At 56.1% G+C, this 25,069-nt stretch overlaps 1 protein-coding gene across 2 annotated transcripts; it reads right to left on the bottom strand.

Annotated features, from left to right (window-relative positions):
- Positions 1–332: 332 nt before the first annotated feature.
- Positions 333–24,826, bottom strand: DAGLB (diacylglycerol lipase beta). 2 transcript variants are annotated; one of them, XM_080676296.1, is made up of 15 exons: positions 24,632–24,821; positions 22,545–22,696; positions 16,231–16,402; positions 14,835–15,090; positions 12,589–12,711; positions 11,751–11,878; positions 10,863–10,989; positions 9,313–9,396; positions 7,908–7,985; positions 4,673–4,753; positions 4,463–4,590; positions 2,717–2,785; positions 2,563–2,635; positions 1,279–1,526; positions 333–1,165 (listed from the first exon to the last, which is right to left on the bottom strand). In XM_080676296.1, the coding sequence occupies exons 1-15, from the start codon at positions 24,724–24,726 to the stop codon at positions 982–984; spliced, it is 1,998 nt and encodes a 665-aa protein (XP_080532422.1). In that variant the 5' UTR covers positions 24,727–24,821; the 3' UTR covers positions 333–981. The 2 variants fall into 2 exon arrangements, with proteins under 2 accessions (XP_080532422.1, XP_080532423.1); XM_080676297.1 differs by lacking the exon at positions 12,589–12,711 and having other exon boundaries at positions 24,632–24,826.
- Positions 24,827–25,069: the final 243 nt, after the last annotated feature.

The following is a 25,069-nucleotide window of genomic DNA, read 5'->3' as shown; positions in this document are numbered from 1 at the left end:
CAGGGAGGAGCCTAATGCCAAGGTACGTGCCCTTGACCGGAATTGAACCCGGGACCCTTTGGTCCGCAGGCCGATGCTCTATCCATGAGCCAAACCGGCTAGGGCCAGGCTTATGCTTTTTAAAGAAATCTCTTTACCCTCATTTTATGGGCTTTGTGGGTTGGAGTGAAATCAGATGTCCATGCAATCTTCAGTCTGTAGCCACAGGGCCACGAAGACTCCCATTTAGTTACAGTGGACAAAATAAACAAGGATGATTGCTGTAAAGCCACCCGGGAAACAGACCTGCGGGAGCACCCCGTAGGAGAGCGCATCACTGTACACACGCCAGGGACGGTGTAAGCGCTTTATTAGTGCCCTCTGAACCCACTCCCGCCCCCCAGAGCCAGAGGCTGTTCACATCACCTGGGCGGATGAAGCGAGGCGAGCACATGAGCGTGTAAACGGAAGGGCTGCGGCCCGCGGGCAGGAGCTGTCCCCTCACTTTCCTGACCGGGTTTTGCCTCGATTCCCAATAGGAGCTCAGGGCTAATCCTCAGTGCCACCAGGAGCTGCAGCCTCCCACTGAGGACAGCGTGTAGAGCCTGGAGAATCCAGTTCGCTAAACAAACGGCACATCTGGGTGCCAAGCTCAGGCTCCTCTGAACAGGGACAAGCCCCTGCCAGTGCGAAGTGGAGGGGGTGAGGGCACAGATCAGACCTGGCTGCCAAGTCGTGCGCTGTCCTGGGCCGTTCTCAGGTGCGAGAATCCGCAGGTCCCGGGGACGGGCTCCTGCGAAGCTTCGTGCGCGTTCAGCCTGCTGTGCTGATAGGATAAAATGGCTCCTCGGACCGCTCAGTCATTAGACTCAAGCTCAGTGCCTGCCAAACGCCTTCATTGCATTGGCATCACGGGATTCACTTGGATGGCAAGTCTAAGAACAACGGTCCGCGTCTGCAGTCCTGGAGGTCTCCAGTCGCTGTGGTTACACCACGCCCACATTACGCAGAGCCTCCTGGGGTGGGACAGGAAATGCAGGCATCCCTGTTGGACACCACCCTGTCCAAGGCTTTGATCAGGATGTCCGGCAAGTGGTCTGTTAGCATCTTCCCGCCGATGAGGATTTCGCTGAATTCTGATTCATGTGACCACTTTGCGGTATACCGAGCCGTGTAACAGGAACACCTGAAAAAGACAACCAGTTGGCAAAGCATCACTTTGGATTTAACTCCAGATGCGAGTTTCATTACGGAGGTGTTCGGACTGAGCCAGGTCAGGGCCCCCAGCCCACAGCTCACCTCCCTGAAGTCCCCTCTTCTTCCAGGTGGATGATCCTGCCAGGAGGGTAGAGAGGGGGGTACTTGGTGGGGGACCCCAAGGGGGAGTCACTGGATCGGTATCCTGGGGACTTGTGTGTCAGCAGGCTCTGCTCCCCGAGAAGCGGCAGGGTCAGGTCTCTGTGGTCGCCCCTGTCCAGCTCTGCTGGAAGGTCCTCTGTGTTCCCTCCAAACAGCTCGTACCAGCAGCCGCGCAGCAAAATCTTGTACTAAAGGGCGAGACCCGAGAGGCAGCATCTTGTTACTCGGGCTTCCCCGGCCCCGAGCTGGGTGGGGGAGGAGAAGCAGCTCTCGGCGCGGACAGATGCCTCGCTGTTGGGTTTCAGTCGGATCCGGGGAGTGTGGAGGCCAGTGGGCCTAAACTCGGGGGTCTCTTGGGCAAAGAAGCCAGCATACTAGAAGCAATATTTAAAAACCAAATGGTGCAGAATTTGAGGCGAAATTATCCTTAATTCTTTTCAGGTAACTGCAAACCAGTTTTACTCTTCCCTCAAGATGTTCGGTGCTAATAGTTTTAAACAGGGTTGGGGGGTAGCTGATAAGGAGAAAGTTCATTTTCAATTCTTTGTATTTTTTCTGATTAGCAACAACAACAAAAAGTCAGAAAACAAAGGGTAAAGAGAGATTAAGATTTTTTCCATCAAAGCTCATGCATGTTATTTATATCCTGTGGGGTTTTTTAAACTTTTCAATACATCATGGATAGCCTTCTCTACTGGTAAATATAAGCTCACATCACCATTCTTTTTTTTTACTCCTCACCAGAGGATCCTTTTCCCATCGCTTTTCAGAGAGAGGGAGGGAGGGAGACAGACTGGTTGCCTCCCACATGGGCCCCAACCTGGGGTGGGGAGCGAACCCACAACCCAGGTATGTGCCCTTGACTGGAAATTGAACCCACAGCCCTCCGGTGTGCAGGCCGATGTTCTAACCACTGAGATCACCAACCAGTGCTCGTGTCAACATTCTTAAAGGCTGCCTAACACTCCACAGGACGGCCCTACCACCGCGTCATAAATGCGAGCTGGCGGCCTTGTTCTCTGAGCTTTGGGACCAAAGGCATCAGGACATCGTGGGTCACAGGACAGGGCTAAGTACAACAGCAAATCCCAACGGGGTCGGAGCGGTCTGCGCAGCAGCAGCATCCCCTGCGCTGGGCTGAGGCTGTGAATTCAGAAACATCCCCCCCCCCCCCCCCGGCCACTCAGCCTGGTGGGGGGCCCAGCCCCGCAAGGCACACGTTACCTTGGGCTTGTTACAGTGGGCAATCAGCCGCAAGATTTTCTTCTTCAAGTCCTCCATGTTGGTCACACTTAGCCTGTGTGTCAAGAGATCAGATGGATGCTCAGTACCAGTCTTTTCGGCTCCCCCAACCCCAGGCGAAGCCCAGCAGACTGACCTGGGAATCACATCCTTGCCCAGGACAAGGGACACAGTGAAGTCCTTAGAGTATTCATAAAGGGATTTGCTGAAATTCCAAAAAAAGAAAAAATTAAGTTTCATTTCTCCACCCGAACTTGGAAGGATGACACGCACCCACACGTTCGGTGCGTCACAGTAGCCGCGATACGGAGACAACGGAAGTGCCCGCTGACAAGCACCATTCAGGCGTAAGAATAGTGACACTCCGCCATTTGAAACAACGTGGATAGGCCTGGCCAGTGGTCGGCAAACTCAGTCAACAGAGCGGCAAACTGCGGCTCACCAGCCGCATGTGGCTCACGAGCCGCAGTTTGCTGACCACTGGCCTAGGGCATTGTGTTAGGTGAAATAATTCAGACGGAGAAAGACAAACACCACATGATCTCACTTATATGTGGAATCTAAAAAACAAGTTCACGATACGGAGAACAGACTGGTGGTTGCCTGGATAGGGGCAGGGGTGGCAGAGGTGGGCAAAATGCACAAAGGAAGGGTAGAAACATCCTATATAACAAAAGCCTAATATGCTGTCTGGTTGACTGGTTGGTCGGCCATTCAACCAATCAAAGCGTAATATGCTAATGACATGCTAAAGGCTGCTCAACTGCTTGCTATGATGTGCACTGACCATCAGGGGACAGAGAGTCGACTGGTCAACCAGTCACTGATGTGCACTGACCACCAGGGGGCAGATGCTCCGACTGTTCGGTTAGCTTGCTGCTGGGGTCCGGCCAATCGGGACTGAGACGGCCGGTCATGCCCTGGAGCCCTCCCGCGGTCTCTCCCCAGCTGGCCAACCTCCCACGTCCCTCCCCTGCCCCGGTCATGCCCCAGTGGGGTCCCTCAGCCTGGCCTGTGCCCTTTTGCAATCCAGGACCTCTCGGGATGTCGGAGAGCAGATGCTTACCGTAGTGCTTATCTATATATATAAAAGGCTAACATGCAGTGTCCCCTCAAGAGTTCAACGGGAGACAGGGAGTTCAATTACTCGCTATGATGTGCGCTGACCACCAGGGGGTGGCATGGAACGAAGGAAGGCCCAGCTGGCAGCTGGAAGGCCCCAATGGGCCCTGATCACTGGCCAGGCCTAGGGACCCTCCCTGTGCACCAGTTCCATGCACCAGGCCTCTAGTCCAGTTATACAACAAGTGGACTGTAGTTAACACTGTGTTGCATATTTGAAAGTTGCTAACAGTAATCGAAGTTCTCAGCACAAGAAAAAAATACATGGTAACAGATGTTACCTAGACACTGTGGTGATCATTTTGCAATACATGTAAATATTGGGTCACTGTGTTGTGTGCCTGAAATGAGTAAAATATGGTGTATGTCATTTGGCATTACATCGTTTAGGAAGTCAAAGCCATGGTCAGACAGACCTACAGAAGGCTGGTTAGGCCCTGCTGCGTGGCTCAGTGGTTGAGCGTCAACCTATCAACCAGGAGGTCACGTTCGAACCCCAGTCAGGGCACAGGCCTAGGTTGTGGGCTCCATCCTTGATTGTGCAGGAGGCAGCCGATCAGTGATTCTCATCATGGATGTTTCCATCTCTCTCTGAAATCATAAAACTATTTTTTTAAAAGAAAGGCTGTGTAGTCTTTCTTCAACTAAAGAGTACTTGAAAACACTTCTGAGGATGAGAAATTAAATCACCAACAAAAGACCAGTCTTAACTACAGACTTATCCGTACGCCTCGTCACCCTCCCGGAGATGCAGCAGTACCTCAGCAGCCCCCTGGGCGGGGAGAAGGCGTAGCACCGGACGTGGGGGTAGGTGCCTCTGAGCATGATGGCCAGCACGGCTGCAGCGCCCGCTCCCAGGCTGTGCCCTACAACGACCAGCCGGTACTCCTAAAGTTAGGACAGAGTGGAATCAGGCGGAGTCACAAAACCCAACAGCTGAAAGGAAAGGAAAGGAAAATGATCGTCTCACAGGAGCGATGCTGAAGGCCTGGTTCAGAATCCCGTCGCTGACGAGGCGTCGGTACAAGTACTTGGCAGCTTGAGAAATCCCCTGCAAACAGAGGGCGACTAGTGATGGCCAGGCAGGGCCAGCTCCCACACGGCGGCGCCCCCAGCAGAGCAGGGTCTCGGGCAGTGGCCTTGCCCGCTGCTCTTGTGTTCCTGGCACCCGGTGCGGAGGTGGGCATGTGAACACACGGGTGACTTCAGGAACCTCCCGCTGTCTCAGTGGGTATTTCCACGGCGTTTTCGTAGCTCCGTAGTGCTTTGCCACGTGGATGTACCAGTCTAGTCTGGTCAAGTCCCTATGGTTGGTCAGATTTAGATCATGAATGACTCAGGTTTCAAAATGGCATTAAAACAAAGTTCTGAATCAGTGACACTGATTAAGTGTCCCCTTTTCCTGCAAAGGCAAAACTTAGACCATCAGAAGTGAATTTCAGAGATTTCAAAAAATAAAATGTAAAACTTCCTAATACATACAGCTACCTCACAGCTTCTTTTTTTTTTTTTTTTGTCCTGAATGATCTTTGGTGGTCTTTATTATTTTTTAAAAAATATATTTTACTGATATTTCACAGAGGAAGGGAGAGGGATAGAGAGCTAGAAACACCGATGAGAGAGAAACATCGATCAGCTGCCTCCTGCACACCTCCCACCGAGGATGTGCCCGCAACCAAGGTACATGCCTTTGACCGGAATCGAACCCAGGACCTTTCAGTCCACAGGCCGACGCTCTATCCACTGAGCCAAACCGGTTTCGGCCTTTCGTGGTCTTTAGAATCATAAAGGTTTAGCCTTTGATCCTGGTATTAGTGCCTTAAACTTTTGAGGGCAATGACCTAAAGCATGGCCAAGATCTGTACCTCACAGCTTCTTGAAAGGCAAGCAGCTCCGACGGGGGAGACCATGCTATCGAATCTGGGAATGCTCCCACAGATGGAGGCAGGCCGCTCCCCTGCCCCCCAGCAAGTATGAACGCAGTCAGCTCCCTTCTGCACTACGAGGCACCGATCACGTGTCTGGTTCTGGGCAGCCAGAGCCAAACAACTTGGACCACACCTGCTGCTGGTGTCTCCCTGGCACATGCCTCACACAGACCAGGTGCCAAGGGTGTTTCCAGGCGCAGAGCTTTCAGCTCCAATTACCATGGACAGTGCCAGAGCCAACGCTGCCAGACGAGCCAAGAGCAGAGGGCAGGTCGAGCCCTTGTGCCTGGAGCAGCCGTCTTCCCGCCGAAGGGCTGCGGCTGGAGGAGCCGGAGCTGGAGGCCTCGGGGGGATCAGCCAGGCCCCAATGCCACAGCTGTGGCCACATGCGGCCTTGACCTGCAGGCGAGGCGAATCCTGCAGGAACCGAACCGCAGCCAAGCCCAGACTCTGGCTGGCTGATGTGTCTGGAATAAGGTTTATGCTTTTTTCATACACACCCAATAGCGGTCAAACTAGACTCTCATGAATTGGGGCACAAAAAAAGAGCCAAGGGTTAACTTAATACAGCAGGTGTGTGGCAACCCTGCTAGCGGTTCCCAACCTGGGGGTTGCGACCCACAGGTTGACAACCGCTGCTGTAGAGCCTAAGACCATCGGAAAACACAGATATTTACATTACGACTCATAACAGTAGCAACATGACAGTTATGAAGTAGCAACGGAAATAATTTTATGGCTGGGGTCACCACCACATGAGGAGCTGTATTAAAGGGCCGCGGCATCAGGAAGGTGGAGAACCACTGGGCTAAAGGAAAGTAATTCACAGTCCCGGCTCCTAACTGGTGACGGACGAAGCCTCCCCTGCCCCCCGCAGGGCGGCCACACGCCTGCAGGAGCACGTCCTGTGTGTGAAGGTCAGGCAATCTGTCGTTAAAATGATCACTACTGAAGTGACGTGTTCCCGCTGAAAAGCACACGAAGTGTGTGAAACAGTGCAAGCCCGCTGCCCCGCACCTCACATCCTTCTGGTATCATTTCGAACTCCCCTCAAGAGTTCAAGCCTCCGCTCCGCAGCCTCTCTTGTCACCAGGGAAGCGCACATGGCACCAGGGAGGCCGCCCACGCCCACGGGGTGCCTGACCAGAACAGGAAGCGCCGAGTGGAGAAACGGGAACTCCCATACACGCCGGTGGGATGTGAGAGTGCATCTGCTGGAAAACTGTTCCAGTTCCTCAAAAAGCTAAATCAAGCCCTGGCTGGTTTGGCTCAGGGATAGAGCGTCGGCCTGCAGACCAGAGGGTCCCAGGTTCGATTCCAGCCAAGGGCACAGGCCCGGGTTGCAGGCTCGATCCCCAGTGGGGGGCGTGCAGGAGGCAGCCGATCCATGATTCTCATCATGGATGTTTCTCTCTCCCTTCCTCTCTGAGATCAATAAAAATATATCTTTAAAAAATGTTAAATCGATACCCAGCAATCGCACTTCTGGTCTACACCCGAAGGAAAACGCCGGGACTTGAGCAGACCCCTGCACCCCCACGGGCACAGCAACATCACAACAGTCCACTGCCCAGCTCTGAAGGACGGGGCGGACGGGCGGGGGGGGGGGGGTGTGAGCAGGGGGTACTATTCAGCCTGGAAAAGGAGAGAAACCCTGACAGGCTGCGGTGTGGACGGACCCTGAAAACATGGCGCACGGGGAACATACCGGTGGTGAAAGGAGGGACCGATTCCTCTGACAGGAGGCCCCAAGAGCAACCAAATTCAGACAGTGCATGGCGGGGTGGGGCTGGGGAGGGGAGCTGGGACTCGGTGGCCCAGGGTTGACGGGATGACATAAGTTCAGGGCCTGGATTGGGGATGGCCGCAGCGCCTGAGTGTCTGACGCCCTGAGCTGGAGCTTCTAGATCTAGACAGCTGAAGTGAGGTGCCGTGTGCGCATCGAAAGCTTCGGGCGCGGGCAGGCCCTGGGGGAGGCGCTGCGGTTGGGTGCGCGCCCCGAGAACGCACCCCTTTGACGACGAGGGAGGAACCGTCCGCGGTTCAGGCGCCGACTCTGACTGACACTCACTCAGGCACCCGGAGGCTCCTGGCAAGTGCGCCCTGGCTCTGAGCCTGCCCCTTACAGATGCTGCCCGCCCGCCGCTGACGGGCTGCCCCGACAACCTGCACTGGGAGCACAAAAGCACCCACTGTGCGCAGCCCGGCGCGAGCAGCTGTTTGTTGGGCGGTTAACAGACTCGGAGGTGGGAAACCGGGCCCTCCCGGGGCTTCTACCTTATGTGCCAAGCAGTCTTCCACCTCGCACCCCAGGTCCAGGTTCTCGCTCTCGGCAGATAGGTCCGTGAGGATGTCCTGTAAAAGCGTGGGGAGAGGGCGTCAGCTGGGGTGTGGCGCACTGTCAGGCTGGGCGGGCGGTCCCTCTGAGGGACAGTGGGCACGGCGGTCTCCTGGGTCAGAAGGTGGTGGGCCTGGCTCAGGGGATCCCAGCTATGGACACGTCAAGGGGATCTGGGCCGGGTGGGGGGGGCCTGTGAGGCGGGTGTGTCCCTAGGACCCCGTGAGCCCAACGGCTGGGCGAGGGGCCCCACATCTGCGCATCACAGCGCTACACAGGTGACCGAGGCTGTGGGGCTTGGAACTGGGGGCCCCGAGCTCCCAGCACCCCGGGGGCCGGAAAGGCGGCTGGGTCGGGTCGGAAAGCACCAGCGAGCTGTGACGAGAAACACGAACTTGGCTGGGCTTCCTGAGAAGGAGGGGAGGGCTGACCAGGTCCTGGAAAGAGGGTCTGCGGACAGCACTCCGCACAGATGGGGACGGTGAGACGAGAGGCAGGGACCACGTGGGAAGCCACCTCCCAGCCCAGGAAGGGCAGCCTGGCCGGAACGGGCCGTGCGCTGGGAACGGGGAGCAGATGGGCAGACGCCGGGCAGAAAGGGAGGAGACGCTGCAGGCCACGTTGTTAGAAGAAAGGGGGGCCCACGGGGAGCAGGCTGGAGGAGGGAAGGCTCTGGACTCTGGGCCAGGTCCTGGCCACCAGCTGAGCTGCAAGCCGCGCCCCAAGAGCCGGGCAGAGGGCAGAGGAGAGGGCTTGGCTCTGGAGTCTATGCATTCAGGCATTTTCTGGGCCAGCAGAGCAGACGGGAGCCAGGCAATGAGACAGGAACGGCCGAGACCAACATGAGACAAAGGGAGAGGTGGCCGCACCCCAAGGGCAGAGGTCGGCGTGGCCGGGTCCCGGGGCCGGGGACACCAGGAGGTTCGCGCAGCCCCTGCAGGGCAGCCCCGGGGCCCCGCTGAGATCCACACAGGAACTCGGGGCCGCGAGGGCGTGCCCACAGCGTGGTGCAACTTCGGCCAGCACTGCTAAACTCACTGTCCCCTTCTAGCGTGGGGTGGGAGTAAAAAATTCGAGGGGTCACCGGGTTGGGGGCCAGGCCAGGCACACCAGGGGAGTCAACGGGCACCTCCTCGAGCGGGGACCCACCCCACTGGTGTCTGTTTCTGAATTTCTCAACGAAAAGGAAATGACTTGGATGTTTTTTAAAAGGAGCATTGCACAAGCCTGGACTCGCTTCCCTTTTCCCTCCCGGGGGCGGGAACAGGACGGCTGCTCCTGGGGTGCCACGCGGGGCTCCCCGGCATCTGCGCCCTCGTTCGCAGGCCTCAGGCCGGCTCCTACCTGCAGAGACATGGTCCCCCGCACGGCCACCACCACGCACTCCTTCTTGTGGTCCAGAGCCACCAGGAAGGGCAGCTCGTACACCTGCGGGAGACGCGGCATGAGCCCAGAGCGCCCCCCGCCCGCGGCCTGCTGTGCGCTCAGGGCCCCGTGAGCCGCCTCTGACCCGCCACGTGCTGCACGGTGTGCGGCCTCCCTCCCGCAGCCCGGCCCCAGCTCCGCACTGACCAGCTAGAGGTCGCCTCTGGGCCTGGCCCCACAGCTGCTGCTCGCCAATGGCCTGGGCGGGGGCCGCCTCGGCGGGCAGGACAGAGCCCCCGTCCCTGACGTGCGAGCAGATAGAGGTCTGGGCCAGGCAAGCATCCCTTTCGCCAGCACCAAGCACAGGTGGAGCTGGGACTCGGGCGCCTGCCTTCGGAGCCGGCCCTGCAAGGACACGGAGCGTGCCCAGTCCTCTGGGTCTGCTGCTGCTGCTTCCCGAGGACAGAACGGCCCGACCCCAGGCTGGAGTGCGGACACGGTGCCCGGCTCGCACGGCCATCGGCCAAAGACAGCAGTACTGTGAGGACGGCCCCGGCTTGCGGTGAGCGGGTGGTGTCTGGAGCAAGCAGGAAAGACAGACTGCCGCCTTCACTTCCCTGGTTCCCAGGAGAGGAACACGCCGACATGGGGGCTCCTGGGCTGGGTCCCACTGCCAGGGCCTCGGAGTTCCCTGACCCTGTGGCCTGGACCTCCGGGGACTGGAAAGCTCCAGGCGATCCTGTGCGGCAGCATCCGAGAGCCACCGCCCTGGGCCACGTGACAGGCACCTGCAGAGCTGCAAGCCTCACAAGGGCAGGTCACAGAAGCTGGCGGACGGGCTCCTGCAGGGTCCCCTCCGACTGCACGCCACCACCGTGGGTGGGCTGAGGCCCAGAAGCCAGGGTGAACTAGCTCCAGACACCGCCTGGGACTAACCCCCTCACTGCCGTTCACTGGCCGGTGGGCCGGGTCGACACGGCAGGGCCCTGCTTGAGGCTTCCTGCTCCACCTCAGGCTAAACCTGTGTGGGTTTTGGGGGGCTCGAAAGCCCCTGAAACGACATGCAAATCTGGGGAGAGTGTGCGGTTGGTGTGTCTACGCACATTTACCAGGGGAATCCTATCTAATAAAAGCCTAATATGCTAAGTGTCAGACCGTTCGTTTGACCGTTCGACCAGTCGCTATGACGTGCACTAACGACCAGGGGGCAGATGCTCCGGCCAGTAGGTTAGCTTGCTGCTGGGGTCTGATCGGGACTGAGCGAGATGGGCCGGACATGCCCTGGAGCCCTCCCACGGTCCCTCCCCGGCCCCAATTGTGCACTGGTGGGGTCCCTTGGCCTGGCCTGCGCCCTCTCACAATCCGGGACCCGTTGGGGGATGTCGGAGAGCTGGTTTCGGCCCAATCCCCGCAGCCAGGCCGAGGGACCCCACCAGATCCATGCACTGGGCCTCTAGTAATTTATAACTTCCATCAGCATCCAAAGGACTCTGGACCCCGAGGCAGTCCGGAAGCGCTGGGCACTCTACCTTGTCGTGGAAGCTCATGTGAATGAAGTCCCTGTGCTGGAGCCCTGTCAGCCGCAGGACGGAGCCAAAATGGCAGTGCAGCTGATCGCCTCCAACCACGTCATACTCTGTGGTCCTGCTTCTGCAACTAAGAACACGGACAACCTGAGCCCCTCCCCCAGGGGTCTAACCCGTCTTGTTTCTCCAGCAAACTCGAGGACCGGAGTTTACAATTTTCAGGCCGGTTTGGCTAACGCAGAATGGCCCTTAGGAAGTAATATATTTCTGCCCAGCCGGCGTGGCTCAGTGGTTGAGTGTCAACCTGTGAACCAGGAGGTCACGATTCGATTCCGGGTCAGGGCACATGCCTGGATTTCAGGCTTGATCCCCAGTGTGGGGTGTGCAGGAGGCAGCCGATCCATGATTCTCTCTCATCATTGATAATTCTATCTCCCACTCCCTTCCTCTCTGAAATCAATAAAAATATATTTAAAAAAACATCATTGGGACAATTGCAAAAATTTGAATACAAGTTGTAAATGAGCTAATGATGAATAATAAGTTTTCTGAGTTTTATCACTGCACTGCAGTTACACAAGAGAATGCTCTTGTTCTTAAGAAATCCAGGCTGAAGTAGCTGGAGATGAAGGGACGTGGTGTCTGCAACCGTATCGCCCATGTTCAGGGGCGACTATGCAGAGGGCGCACAGCACACGTGACAGAAATGAGTCCCACTGGTGGCTCCCCATCACGGAGACCCGGGAATCTAGTGCTGCTCTTGCAGTTTTTGAAATATTTCAAAACAGAAAGTTTTTTTTAAAAGGGAAGGAAGGTTATTTTTAGAAAACAACGTATGGGAGCCTCAGGAAGCGACATCTAGGAGGGGGGAGGCCACCCCTGCCGACCTACCAGTCGCCCCCGATCCTGCACAGCCCCGTGAACGGGTTTCTGTAAACGTAGAGGGGCCAGCCGTAGGCAGCTGCCGCGAACGGCATGTAATGGCGGCAGTTCTCTAGCTCTGCGTCCAGGCCGTCTTCCTGCAGGAGAGAACAGCGTCTTGTTTAGGGGACCCATTCCAGAGAGGCCCACACACTGACCCCTAAACCTGAGCTGGAGGCCCTGCCGCCCCTTCCTCTCCGAGGCCGTCCACAGGGAGAACTGGCCCTTCAGTCGGCCCGAGACGGACCCTCGTTTCATAGGGAGACAGCGCGTGCAGTGCAGCCGGCAGCAAGCCCCCAAGGACCTTCCGGCGCCCGGTGCCAGGGCCACCGACTCCCTGCCCCACGCAGGCGAAGACCCGCGATGTTCCCGCCGCTGTGACCAGCCAGCTGAGAACGAGGTGCCCGGATGAGGTCAGAGAAACCATGTGTTTATGTGGAAAGTCCTCTTTCAAAAGCATAAACTCCGTGCAGGAACTCGCATCAAGCAAAACTGAGCTGTTCTGCCCCCCAGGCCCAGAGCAGAGAGAGAGCAACACGTAACGGGGGAGTGAGCCCCCCAGGAGGAATGTCTGAAATGCGGGCTCGCGGCCCGTTTCCTAAGAGAGTGCGGCCGGCGCAGTGGCCGGGCATGGCGCCCTGTCCCTGACTCAGGTGACGGGAAGCTGCAGCAGCACGAGGCAGATCCGAGTCCCAGCCAGCTGCTGGGACTGCTGCCGGCGAGGTTTTGTGTGTGTGTGTGTTCCTTTAACAAGATTTACAAATGGGTGTCAGTGTCACAACTGTACACCCGACAGACATGGGCTCACCTGGGAGGACCCTGGGCAATGGCTGATCACTTCCTTCGGCGCCTGGTTTTTCCTGACACTGTCCTGCTGCTGGTGGAGGAGGGTGAGGCCCGCCACGAGGTCACTGGGCACCAGGTCTGTGTCCTGGACAGGGAGCCACACGGCCTGTTGTAAAGCTCAGCAGGATGGCCCGTGAGTTCCTTACACCAGTTTACACCGTCCCCACGTGCACATACATGCACAGGCACAGGCACACACACACAGGCACACACACACACAGGCACACACAGGCACGCACACACACAGGCACAGGCACGCACACACAGGCACAGGCACACACACACAGGCACAGGCACACACACGCACAGGCACACACACACACAGGCACAGGCACACAGGCACAGGCACACACACACACAGGCACACACAGGCACGCACACACACAGGCACAGGCACGCACACACAGGCACAGGCACACACACACAGGCACACACACACACAGGCACACACAGGCACGCACACACACAGGCACAGGCACGCACACACAGGCACAGGCACACACACACAGGCACAGGCACACACACGCACAGGCACACACACACACAGGCACAGGCACACAGGCACAGGCACACACACACACAGGCACAGGCACAGGCACACACACACATACACAGGCACACACACACATACACAGGCACAGGCACACACACACACAGGCACAGGCACACAGGCACACACACACACAAGCACACGCACACACAGGCACACACATACACAGGCACACACACACAGGCACACGCACACACAGGCACACAGGCACAGGCACACACACACACAGGCACAGGCACACACACACAGGCACAGGCACACAGGCACAGGCACACACACACACAGGCACAGGCACACACACACAGGCACAGGCACACAGGCACAGGCACACACACACACAGGCACAGGCACACACACACAGGCACAGGCACACAGGCACAGGCACACACACACACAGGCACACGCACACACAGGCACACGCACACACACACACACAGGCACAGGCACACACAGGCACAGGCACATGTAAAAAGGTGCTTTAAAAAGAGTTTCCTTTCGGGACTGCTCCTCTGTGTGAGCTCAGTGTGTGCTCTTCTGCCCTCGGACAACTCGACTGGAGAACATAGGACTGTGTGGTTCTCCATTTTAAAGTTCTCTTCAAGGGACTTAGCTATTTTAAATCCACTTCCCATCTCTGATGAAGCGGGGCAGTAAGTGGGCAGGTTTGCCACTTTTGTAGTGACGGCCAAGGTCAGCCCAGGCTTATCCTCTCAAAGCCGAAGAGGCTGCGAAGGTTTTGTGGGAGGTCCGTGGGGGGATGTATGAGACTGGCTCACACCGCCCCGGCACAGCACCTCAGGAGGAACCGTCCACTGGGCAAGCAGCAGAGTGGCCTAAGCCCGCCCTTCCCGGAGGGACCCACAGGCGCTGACCTCTCAGCTCTCAGCTCTGCCCGCGATGCAGGCACGGCCTCTCCAAGGAGACCGGTCCCCCTCCCGCCCTGCACCTGTCTCAGACCAGGCTGAGGCACTCCTCTCACATGATTTCGGGGACACCCTCCCAATCCCCCCACAGAGGCTGCTGCTGGGTTCAGGCCCAGCCTGGACAGAGAGCCGAGACAGGCCCCGGGCGCGGGATGTCAACAGCACGCTCCCTGACGCGGTCTCGAGTGAACAGAGAGCAGTGTATCGGGCCGTTCTATGAAAAGCCACACATTAAGTGCGAAAGCAAAACGAGCGTGTCCAAGACCCTGAGGAGCCACTCTAGGGCGGCGACCCCTTCCGCATGGAACAATCTCCTCCAGCTTTCCTTCGGAAGCAGGAAAACCGGTCGTTTCTACCACGCTGTGCGGAGTGGGAAGCCAGTGCCCCCCCCCCCCCCCCCCGCTTCTGCTCACACCAGCTGGCTGGAGGGAATGAAAAGACAACTGGCGAATTATCCGCAATGTGTAAAGGTCCTTGAAAACGCGTTCAGTTCATTAAAAACTAATTCACAATCCTGACAGTTACAAATAGGTGTCAGCACCAGGAGGCGCTGACCAGAGGCAGGGTCACACACGCAGGGCCCCCGGGTCCTCAGTACTCATTCCAGGGAGGAGTGTCCCCCACCCCCCACAGATCGCCCGGGACCTATTTTAGGTGGGGGCAGGGGGGGCCAAGGGCAGAGGCCTCCTCCCAACGTAGCAGCACGGGTGCGAGGCCAGCGGCCCCTGGGCTTACGGAGAAGTAGGTGGAGAAGAGCTCTGCCGTGCTGGAGAAGGCCACGCGAGCCTGGTCGTCCTGCGCCACGCAGCAGCACAGCAGCTTCATCCTCCTTTCCCACACGCTCATGGCTGCCGTCTTGAGGCCGCTGACGAACTGGCTCGCCTCGGGTGGGGCGAGGTGGGGGCCCGCGGAGGAGTACCGCGCCGCCTTCCGCCCCAGCGGGTCGAAGACAACCATGATGGTGACCAGCGTGGAGCCGATGATCATCCAGCTGCAAAACAGGGCACCAGCCAAAACAGGTGTGGCTCAGTGGATAGAGCGTCGGCCTGCGGACTGAAGGGTCCCGGGTTCGATTCCGGTCAGGGGCATGTACCTTGGTTGCGGACACATCCCCAGTGGGAGGCGTGCAGGAGGCAGCTGATCGATGTTTCTCTCTCATTGATGTTTCTAGTTCTCTATCCCTCTCCCTTCCTCTCTGTGAAATATCAATAAAATATATTTAAAAAAAAAACAAAAAAACAGGGCACCAGGCGGTGAGGCCGACGCCGAGGGCGGGGCCGGGCCTCGGGGAGAGGCAGCCCCCCAGAACCTGGCTGAGGCGAGCAGCTGGTTTCCCTGGAAAGTTCCCGATGAAGCCCCACGAAGATCTCAGCCCTGAGGACAAGGGGGAGCACAGAAGAGAAAGGGGCTGCGGGGGCCGAGCTGTGGCCCCGACCAGGACCCGCCCTCACTCCTCAGGGCCTCAGGGTTCTTGTCGGTGAAACCAAAAGAATGCTGCCAAAGCGCGGCGCTGACAGGCCGGCTGATGAGGCTCAGGGGTTGAGCGTCGACCTATGAACCAGGAGGTCACAGTTCGATTCCCGGTCAGGGCACATGCCCAGTGTGGGGCACATGCCCAGTGTGCGGAGTGCAGGAGGCAGCCAATCAATGATTCTCTCTCATCATTGATGCTTCTATCTCTCTCCCTTCATCTCTGAAATCAATAAAAATCTATTTAAAAATGCATGATGGCCGAAACCGGTTAGGCTCAGTGGATAGAGCGTCGGCCTGCGGACTGAAAGGTCCCGGGTTCGATTCCGGTCAAGGGCATGTACCTTGGTTGCAGGCACATCCCCAGTGGGGGGTGTGCAGGAGGCAGCTGATCGATGCTTCTAGCTCTCTATCCCTCTCCCTTCCTCTCTGTAAAATATCAATAAAATATATTTTTTAAAAAAGCATGGTGGAAGGTGAACTGTTTCTCATGTACGAACAGGTGGCCCTGAATGTGGACCATGTCCTCAGCGCGGCCAGCTTCTACCCGCCGGGAAGCCTGGTGACGCCGGGCTGTCTGTGGCCCCTCAGGAAGCTCTGCTCACCTACATCTCAAGTGCACGTGTGACAAGAAGCGGGAGAGACGGCAGGAAGCGCTCACCTGACCACGACGGTTGCGATGATGGCGCTCACCACTATCTTGTCGCACTGAGTGCTCTCTGCTACCCACATGGCCCCCAGGGAGGCCCAGACGATCTCGGGCAGGAAGAGCGCCAGGCGGATGTACAGCAGCTTCGACATGGACTTCCGGGGTCCAGGGTTGCAGATGGTTCCTGGGACAGAAGACGCTCAGGCTAGTGTGCGGCATGCAGGAGGGCTTGCTTCCTACAGCAGCACGGCCGCCAGGGCGTCCACGGCACTGCACGCGCCCCCCACCCGCTGTTTCTACTTGTAATGGTCACCCATGCCTGAGGCTGAGAGCACGTGACCAAGTAAGGGGGGAGCCGTGACAGGCAGCCTCAGATTTGCTTCTTGGACGTAGCAGGGTTTAAAAACGCTTCGGGGTCCTAACTAGGGTCCAAATTGGGATACTTCTGAGAGCAAAGGAAGGTGCTATTGATAATTATGCCGGGACGAGTATAAACAGAACGAGTCCAGGCAAACACAGATGAACAGTTCCCCACGTTCCGACAGACAAGAAACTGGGCTGCACTGTCGGAGCCCTCCGTGGCCACAGGCACCACGACGCCGTCTTCGTTACCAAGAGGAGGCACCATCCCCGCTCACAAACGAGGAACCCGAGGCTCTGAGCTCAGAAGCTACTTTCCAAAGTATAACCCATGACTATGACCCTGGCTCTCTGCCTTCTTTCTGGGAAGAAGTAATTCTGATGTTCAAGACCACTTAGAGCAGCCTGACGTTTTAGACACATTTTTACTGTGCTTGTAAAACAAATCCAAGCGTCAATAGATGCCTGCGTGCATCATCAATCCTCTCCCTTTGAGAAAATGTTATGATAAACACTAATTTAAGTGACATCAAAATACCATATGATCGAAACAAATACAATAAATCCAAGTTCTAAAGAATGACTTGGTAAGGAAATCACTTCTAAAATCCAAAAATTATCTTCCATTAGAATGAATTATGTAGAGTCATATTTTATTTTATTTTAAATATGTTTTTATTGATTTCCAAGAGGAAGGGAGATGGAGAGATGGATAGAAACATCAATGATGAGAGAGAATCACTGATCGGCTGCCTCCTACATGCCCCCTACTGGGGATCGAGCCTGCAACCTGGGCATGTGCCCTGACCAGGAATTGAACCATGACCTCCTGGTTCATCAGTCGACGCTCAACCACTGAGTCATACCAGCCAGGCTAAAGTCACCTTTTAATATATTAGACACCATGGGGTCTCATTTTGGGCACAAAGACAAATCTTACAAGGGAACTGAATCGGCAATCTCTCCGAGGGACGGTGAGTGCAGCATGAAAAAACCAGTCCTATGTTTGGAGCCTGTTATTGTATAACAACAGCCGATCACCAAGGGGAAAAACAGGAAGTTAGTATCTGCACACGCCACTGCTTCCGGGAGGACTGGGGTCCCAAATAAGGGAGTAGTGCCTGACACCCAGCAGCCCCCAGATCTGCAAGGCAACCTGTGGCTGCTGCGTGAATGAAACAAATCCATAAACAAGGATCAGGAAACGGAGTTCTGGTTAAGGTTCCAGAAAAGAAATAGACACCGAGGAAGTCCCCCATACACAGTAATGCCTGCCCAGAAAAACATTTTTATCTTACTGAGGTACTTATTTTCTTCTCAAGGAAAAGCATAGCTGGTGTGGCCCTGGCTGCTGCAGAGGCCCCAGGGGGCAACGCGTCATGATTAACAAGAAAGCTACGCCCTGAATGTTATGTCCCCAGCAGTCTTGGTGAAGTAACCCTTCACCAGGCACAAGTCTTTGGACTCAACACTTCTACCCACTGCAGCGATCTTCTCTGGCAGGAGATGAGCAACAAGCTTTTGAGCTGCAGATGCAGAGATGCTCAATGTCCGAGAATCAGACACAGTGAATGGCAGACCTCTTACATCGAGGCTGTTCCATCAAAAACGTGGGAGTCAAGCCCGGCTGGTGTGGCTCAGTGGTTGAGCATCAACCCATGAACCAGGAGGTCACAGTTCGATTCCCAGTCAGGGCACATGCCTGGGTTGTGGGCTCCATCCTCAGTGTGGGGCCTGCAGGAGGCAGCCGATTAATGGTTCTCTCTCATCACGGATGTTTCTGTCTCTCTCTCCCTCACCTTCCTGTCTGAAATCAATAAAAATACATTAAGAAATGTATATATCTAAAATCTACAATTTGTAAAACACTTGATTTTGTGCAGGTAATGCATGTAAAGGTAAAAAGTGCAAACAGTTCCAATAGGTACACAGCATCCGCCTCCACCGCTGACCCGATTCCAGTTAACTTCCGTAGCCTCCCGCAATCCGCGCGTGAACAAAACGTGAGAGTGTACACATCCGCGTTAGAAAACGGGAGCAAGTTAATGCCATGTCCTGTCCCTTCGCCGAGTGGAGACGTTCCCTGTGTCCAAGCAGTCCCCGACCTTGCCCTCGGGTGCACAGCAGACATCACAGGCATGAATTACACTTCGCCTGCCGGTGGCCCCGACAGGCACTGAGTTTGTTCCAGCCTTGTGTCCCTTTCTTTTTTTAAAAAATATATTTTATTGATTTTTTACAGAGAGGAAGGGAGAGGGATAGATAGTTAGAAACATCGATGAGAGAGAAACATCAATCAGCTGCCTCCTGCACACCCCCTACTGGGGATGTGTCCGCAACTAAGGTACATGCCCTTGACCGGAATCAAACCCAGGACCCTTCAGTCCGCAGGCCAACGCTCTATCCACTGAGCCAAACCGGTCAGGGCCCTTGTGTCCCTTTAAACGACCCTGCAGTGACCATCCCTACGAGGACTCTGCACGCCTTTAAATACACAGGAAAGAACGGTCCACACACAGCCAAACGGGGCTTCCCAGAGATCCAACCAAATGGCATTTCCGCCAACAAAATGAGCTGCCGTTTCTGCCGCCTCACCAGCTCCAGGTTTTATCCACGGCTGGACAATGTAAAAGTTACTTATGTTTACTTAACTGATCATGATCTTGGCCCATGTTTCTACCAACTATTGGTCTTTCTTATTTGTCACAAAAGCCCTTATAATGAAAGAGTCTGGCTCTAAGTCTCCTATTTTTATCCCATTTGTCCTTTTTCTTAAACTTTCTGTATGGTATGTCTCACTGAAGCTTACATATTTATACTATGGCACATGATGTTCATCATTTGGAACAAACTGCCAACTGAACTAGCATGTTTTTATAAAATACATACTGTTTTCAGTTCAGCTGTGATGTCTCTCACCACCAGCAACAGAAAATCCAACTCTAAGTGGCTCCAAACCATGAAGACCCGCCCGACTGCGGACGGGCATCGTGCTCCCTGTCCTCCCCACCGCGCCGCCCTCCCCACCGCGCCGCCCTCCCCACCGCGCCGCCCTCCCCACCGCGCCGCCCTCCCCACCGCGCCGCCCTCCCCACCGCGCCGCCCTCCCCACCGCGCCGCCCAACCCACCGCGCCGCCCAACCCACCGCGCCGCCCTCCCCACCGCGCCGCCCAACCCACCGCGCCGCCCAACCCACCGCGCCGCCCTCCCCACCGCGCCGCCCACCCCACCGCGCCGCCCTCCCCACCGCGCCGCCCTCCCCACCGCGCCGCCCTCCCCACCGCGCCGCCCTCCCCACCGCGCTGTCCTCCCCGGGTGTTGGCTCATCCCTGGCCTGACCGCAGCAGGAATTCAGCAGCTCATCCACGCACAGCATCATCCAGAAGGGGTGACAGTCCTAGGGGAGCAAGGAGGGACTTCTCCAGAAATTCCCAGGAAATTCCCTGAATGTTATGACCCCAATTGGGTCACATGTCAATTCCTGAAGCAGTCACTGACCCATGGGCATCGTTCCTGAGCTGGGCAGAGGGCCAGGCTCTGTGACACATGCACTGGCATGTGAAGGGGTGGGGGGGATGTCCTGGATTAAACTGGGTTTTGTTTGGAGGAGGCTGCTGGGTAGGCAACCCCCCCATGATGTGATGGTGAGCGATGGGCCAGTGTCTGGGAGGGACCTGGGGAGATGTGGCCATTCATCACAGGGGTGTGACTGGGCCCTGACTCCCCAAAAACTATCTGAAGGAAAACATTTCTGGGGGAAAAACTTACACTTATTGCTTCAAATCTGAACCCATGATCACAGCTGTAAACATGGTGTATTAATCAGAGCGTGACCTGAACAGCAAGGGCAGAGAGGTTAGGTAATGGTATCTAAAATGAGAACAATCTGGATAACTTCATCTCCCAGAAATGCCGGCTCACTAACGTCATGGTGCCGCCCCAGCCGGAGCGCACACTCCCTCAGCTCTTCTCTTCAGCATCAGCACCACTGACAGTCCCGACTCGGGGACGGACAGCCACAGGACCACCTGCTTTGCCGCAGACCCCATGCTTCCGTCCTCAGAGCTGCTTTCTGCCACCTGCCCCAGTCAGCGGGCACACGCCATGCTTCTTGGTCATCCGAACCCCAAGACTTTCCCCGTGAAATACGTTGCCACTAACACTTCTCTCTGTGTCCCTCTTCACGAACTACCATTTTGTACGTCTCAATCTATCATTTCAAAATGCCAGTTTCTCGCCACTGTATCAGCTACGCCCCCGGTTTCATCATCATGTGCATCTGCAAGCATCCTGATGCAAGCAGTGATAAAACCGGGGCCACGACGTGGGGGCATGCCCTGCCTTGGATGGGCAGTGCTACTGACTGGAGCACTGCCTCCTCAGGCCCAGAGCACTCAGCTCCTCCTGTGAACAGAGCAATCGACAGGGAAGGTTTCCACCCTTCTCAGCTAAGTGTCTGTCTGCAGAGAATGGTGACATGGAGGGGGGACAATGGTCATTAAGAATAGATGTAACTCATTAACGAGAGGACAAATAACCCAATTTAAAATTGGACAAAGCAATGAAACAGACGTTTCTCCAAAAATGATACACAAATGGCCACGAAGCATATGAAGACATGCTTGATATTGTTACTCATCAGGCATGCCAATCAAAACCACGATGAGCTACTATTTCACGCCCACTGGGATGGCTGTGACCAAGAGGCACATACCTCCGGCCGGTGTGGCTCAGTTTGTTGGCGCGTCACCCCGTGCAAACAGGTCACTGGTTCCATTCCCAGGCGGGACAATGCCCAGGTTTTGGGCTCCATACCCAGGAGGGGTGGGTCCCCAGGAGAGGTACATGAGGAAGGTAACCTATGGGTGTTTTTCTCTCACACTGATCTTTCTCTCTCTCAAAATCAATAAAAAGACTTTAAAAAAAAAAAAAAAAAAAAGTCATATAGCCCTACCCGGTTTGGCTCAATGGATTGAGTGTCGGCCTGCGGACTGAAGGGTCCTGGGTTCGATTCCAGTCGAGGGCACATGCCTGGGTTGCGGGCTTGATCCCAGTGGGGGGCGTGCAGGAGGCAGCCGAGCAATGATTCTCTCTCATCACTGATGTTTCTATCTTTCTCTCCCTCTCCCTTCCTCTCTGAACTCAATAAAAATATATATATATAAAAAAAAAAGAAGTCATATACAGGCAGTCCTCGGGTTTCGTTGGAGTCGTTTCATGGTTACGTCGCCATCTCCCATTTATTTATAAAAAAAAAGTTCCATCATTTCGACGTATGTACATATGTGCTTTATGTTTCTGATTATTTACTGTATTTACCACAAGTAAAGGTCAGGAATTGTTATCTTTCTTTTCAATGTTTTTACTGTTTCACTTCATTGCTGCTGTGTGTGTGCTCCCTGTGAGTGACGTAGGTGCTTATGTAGGTGGGTTCCGACTTACGGCGAAAATCGCGTTACATCGCCCGTGGGCATGGATCTCCGACGTAACCCGAGGACCTATGTAATAACAAGTGTCGCTGAAAAGTGGAACCCTTACAAACTGCTGGTGGGAAAGAAAGCTGGTGCAGCCGCTGGAAGACAGTCCAGCCAGCCGTCCCTCAGAAGGGAAAACGGCCATCATAGCAATCCCACCCCTCGGCACATATCCGAGAGCACTTCCAGTGACCTCCCTGAATGTCATGGCCCCATGTCTCACAAAAACATGTTGTGAATGTTCACAGCAGCATTGTCTGCAACAGCCAGAAAGTGGGACCAGCCCGTGTTCCGGGCTGAGGAATGGGTGAGTACAATGAGGTGTATCCATCCGATGTAACATTCCTCAGCCACAAGGAGGACGGCAGCACTGATACACGCCACAACCGGGTATGTGCCCTGACCGGGACCTGAACCTGCCACCGTTCCGGGTACAGGACAGCGCTCCAACCAACCGCACCACGCCAGCCGCGCCGGCTGCTCCTTCTTACCTCTCATGCTGACGCACACGATGGCCAACATGGTGCATATAATCACCGCCAGGAGAACCATGAGCACGACCATGTAATTGCTGAGCAGGACCCCCCGAGCACAGTCCAGCTTCCCTCGGTACCTGAGGTACAAGGCCAGGATGCCAAGCCACCTGTTGAGCAACAAGGGGGGGTCAGACGTCAATCCAGGAGCTGCTTTGCCAGACACGATAGAAAGAAATAAAAGGAGCCAATCATTCCCTTAAGCAGGCGAGGTTCGCTTTGAAATACAATGCTCATCAATAAAAGATCTACGAAGTCACCTAAGCCTATGACTTTTTACAATGAGCTTTCTACTTCCCACGCTTACACAGCTTCTTCCTCTGTGCCCGCTGCAAGGCATGAACGGCATTTACAGCCGTAAGAAAGCAAATAGCACGACTCAGAAATACACAACTGGTAAACCAACACACTGTGTGCTTGCTACATTATCAACAAGAGAAATCTTACTTCTGTGTATCAACAAGAAATGGATAAGCACACACTGGAGCCTGCTGTGTCTGATACAAAAAGCCGAGGGGGAGAGAGCAAGCCGGCAGAGGCGGTGGTGGTGAGCACGGATCAGCTGGGAAGGAGAAGCACTGTGGACGCACAGAGGTTTTCCAATTGCGTGCACCATGGTGAAAGGCGGCCGCGAGCACCGCCAACACAACTGTCACTGGAGCTATTTCAGCAGAGGGCGCAGCCTGCCTGGCAGGAAGCCGGATTCAGGACTCAAGCCCAGCCCAGGGATCCCAGTCAGTCCCTGTGCAAAGGGACTAGGTAACGTACGCTTTTGTCAGTTCTGTGACATTAGGACCCCGTGTCTAGAAATAGTGGGAACTGCTCTAACCGGTGTGGCTCAGTGGATAGAGCGTTGGCCTGCGGACTCAAGGGTCCCGGGTTCCATTCTGGTCAAGGGCATGTGCCTTGGTTGCCAGCACATCCCCAGTAGGAGGTGTGCAGGAGGCAGCTGATCGATGTTTCTAACTCTCTATACCTCTCCCTTCCTCTCTGTAAAAAAATCAATAAAATATATTTAAAAAAAAAAAAGAAATAGTGGGAACTGACCTCCAAAAGGCTTAGATTTGAAAACTATGAAACTACTCAGTAGCAGGTCCCAACGTTTCGTGTTCTTCTTTCTTTCCCCTCGAGAATCTACTTAAAAAAAAGAAAAATAGCCCTAACCGGTTTGGCTCAGTGGATAGAGCATGGGCCTGTGGACTGAAGGGTCCCAGGTTCGATTCCCGTCAAGGGGCATGTACCTTGGTTGCGGGCACATCCCCAGTAGGAGGTGTGCAGGAGGCAGCTGATGTATGTTCCTCTCTCATCGATGTTTCTAACTCCCTCTCCCTTTCCCTTCCTCTCTGTAAAAAACCAATAAAATATATTTTTAAAAACTGTCTCTTTAAAAAATAAAAATAAAAAATAAGAACGGTATTATTCCTTGCTCAGACCCTCTGAGAACAGACCTCAGGGCCCCAATTCCACTTCCTACGGATCCCACGCTGTGCAAGACAACAGGGCATATGCCAAGCCTGTCTGCTCGTGGTGGAACGCAGCCACAGGCGGCTCAGGATGGCACTGAGCCGCGCAATTGCGCCTCTTTCACGGGCAGGTGCACCTCGAGGTGCTGGGCGTGCCCGCGCGGCGTGCAGGCAGGGTGCCGGCGGCGGCCTCCGGCTGAGGAAGCAGATCCCCAGGCCATGGCTTTCGGGAGGCAAGGGAGTCCCGGCGGCTGTCAGCCAGGGCTCGGCACCAGGGGCCGGGCGGGAGCGGGGCTGCAGGTGCCCCGCAGCGCCAGGGCCCACCCGGGCGGCCCGGGCACGCCTCCCTACTCTGCCCTCAGTTTGCCGGCTGTAAAATGGGGAGAATAACAGCACCTACCTCCTCGGGCGGTGGAGAGGACTAGAGCAGGGGACGCAAGGCAAACTCTGGGCACCGGTGATCTGACGACACTGCCACTCTCTCCTCTCGGACGGCTCGCCCACCCGGACCCCCGCCAGCCCGCCCGCCCGCCCGCTCCCTCCTCGGCGGGGGACGCCCGCCGCAGAGCCCCGCGCCCTCACCACAGCACTCGCAGGAACAGCTCGAACAGCCCCGGGAAGAACAAGTCGTCGCTGGCGATGGCCCAGCGCCGGCCGAAGAGCACCATCCCCGGCATGGCGAAGGTCGCGCCGCCCGGGCCCCGGACAGCCCGCCGCGCGCCGGTCACCACTCTGTGTCCCACGCCCGCCCGGCTTCACAACTAAACTGACCGCGACTCGGCGCAGGCGCACGCGAGCAAGGCCGGGCGCATGCGCACGCCGAGGCTGAGCCTGGCGCGCGCGGCGGGGCCCTCTGCGCCTGCGCAGGTGCGCTGACCCGGAGGACGCCGGCCGACTCTAGGGCAGGTGTGCTGGAGGGTCAAGTCCGTCCTGCTCATCGCCTCCCGGTGAGGACTCAGCAGGCCGGCGGGGTCGGTCAGCGCCGAGACCCTCGGCTCTTAATGCGGATCTAGGCTCATC

The sequence above is a fragment of the Plecotus auritus genome (assembly GCF_963455305.1).
Source record: "Plecotus auritus genome assembly, chromosome: 6".
Taxonomy (NCBI): domain Eukaryota; kingdom Metazoa; phylum Chordata; class Mammalia; order Chiroptera; family Vespertilionidae; genus Plecotus; species Plecotus auritus.
This window is presented reverse-complemented; position numbering and strand designations above follow the sequence as displayed.

Bases quoted from the DNA above. Each gene is read 5' to 3' on its own strand.
- DAGLB (XM_080676296.1), bottom strand. From the start codon at position 24,726: ATGCCGGGGATGGTGCTCTTCGGCCGGCGCTGGGCCATCGCCAGCGAC. The intron at 10,990-11,750 runs GTAGGTCGGCAG...CCGTGTTCTTAG, and splicing joins TGCAGGATCGGGGGCGACTG to TTGCAGAAGCAGGACCACAG. The intron at 7,986-9,312 runs GTAGGAGCCGGC...ACGCTTTTACAG, and splicing joins GGGGGACCATGTCTCTGCAG to GACATCCTCACGGACCTATC.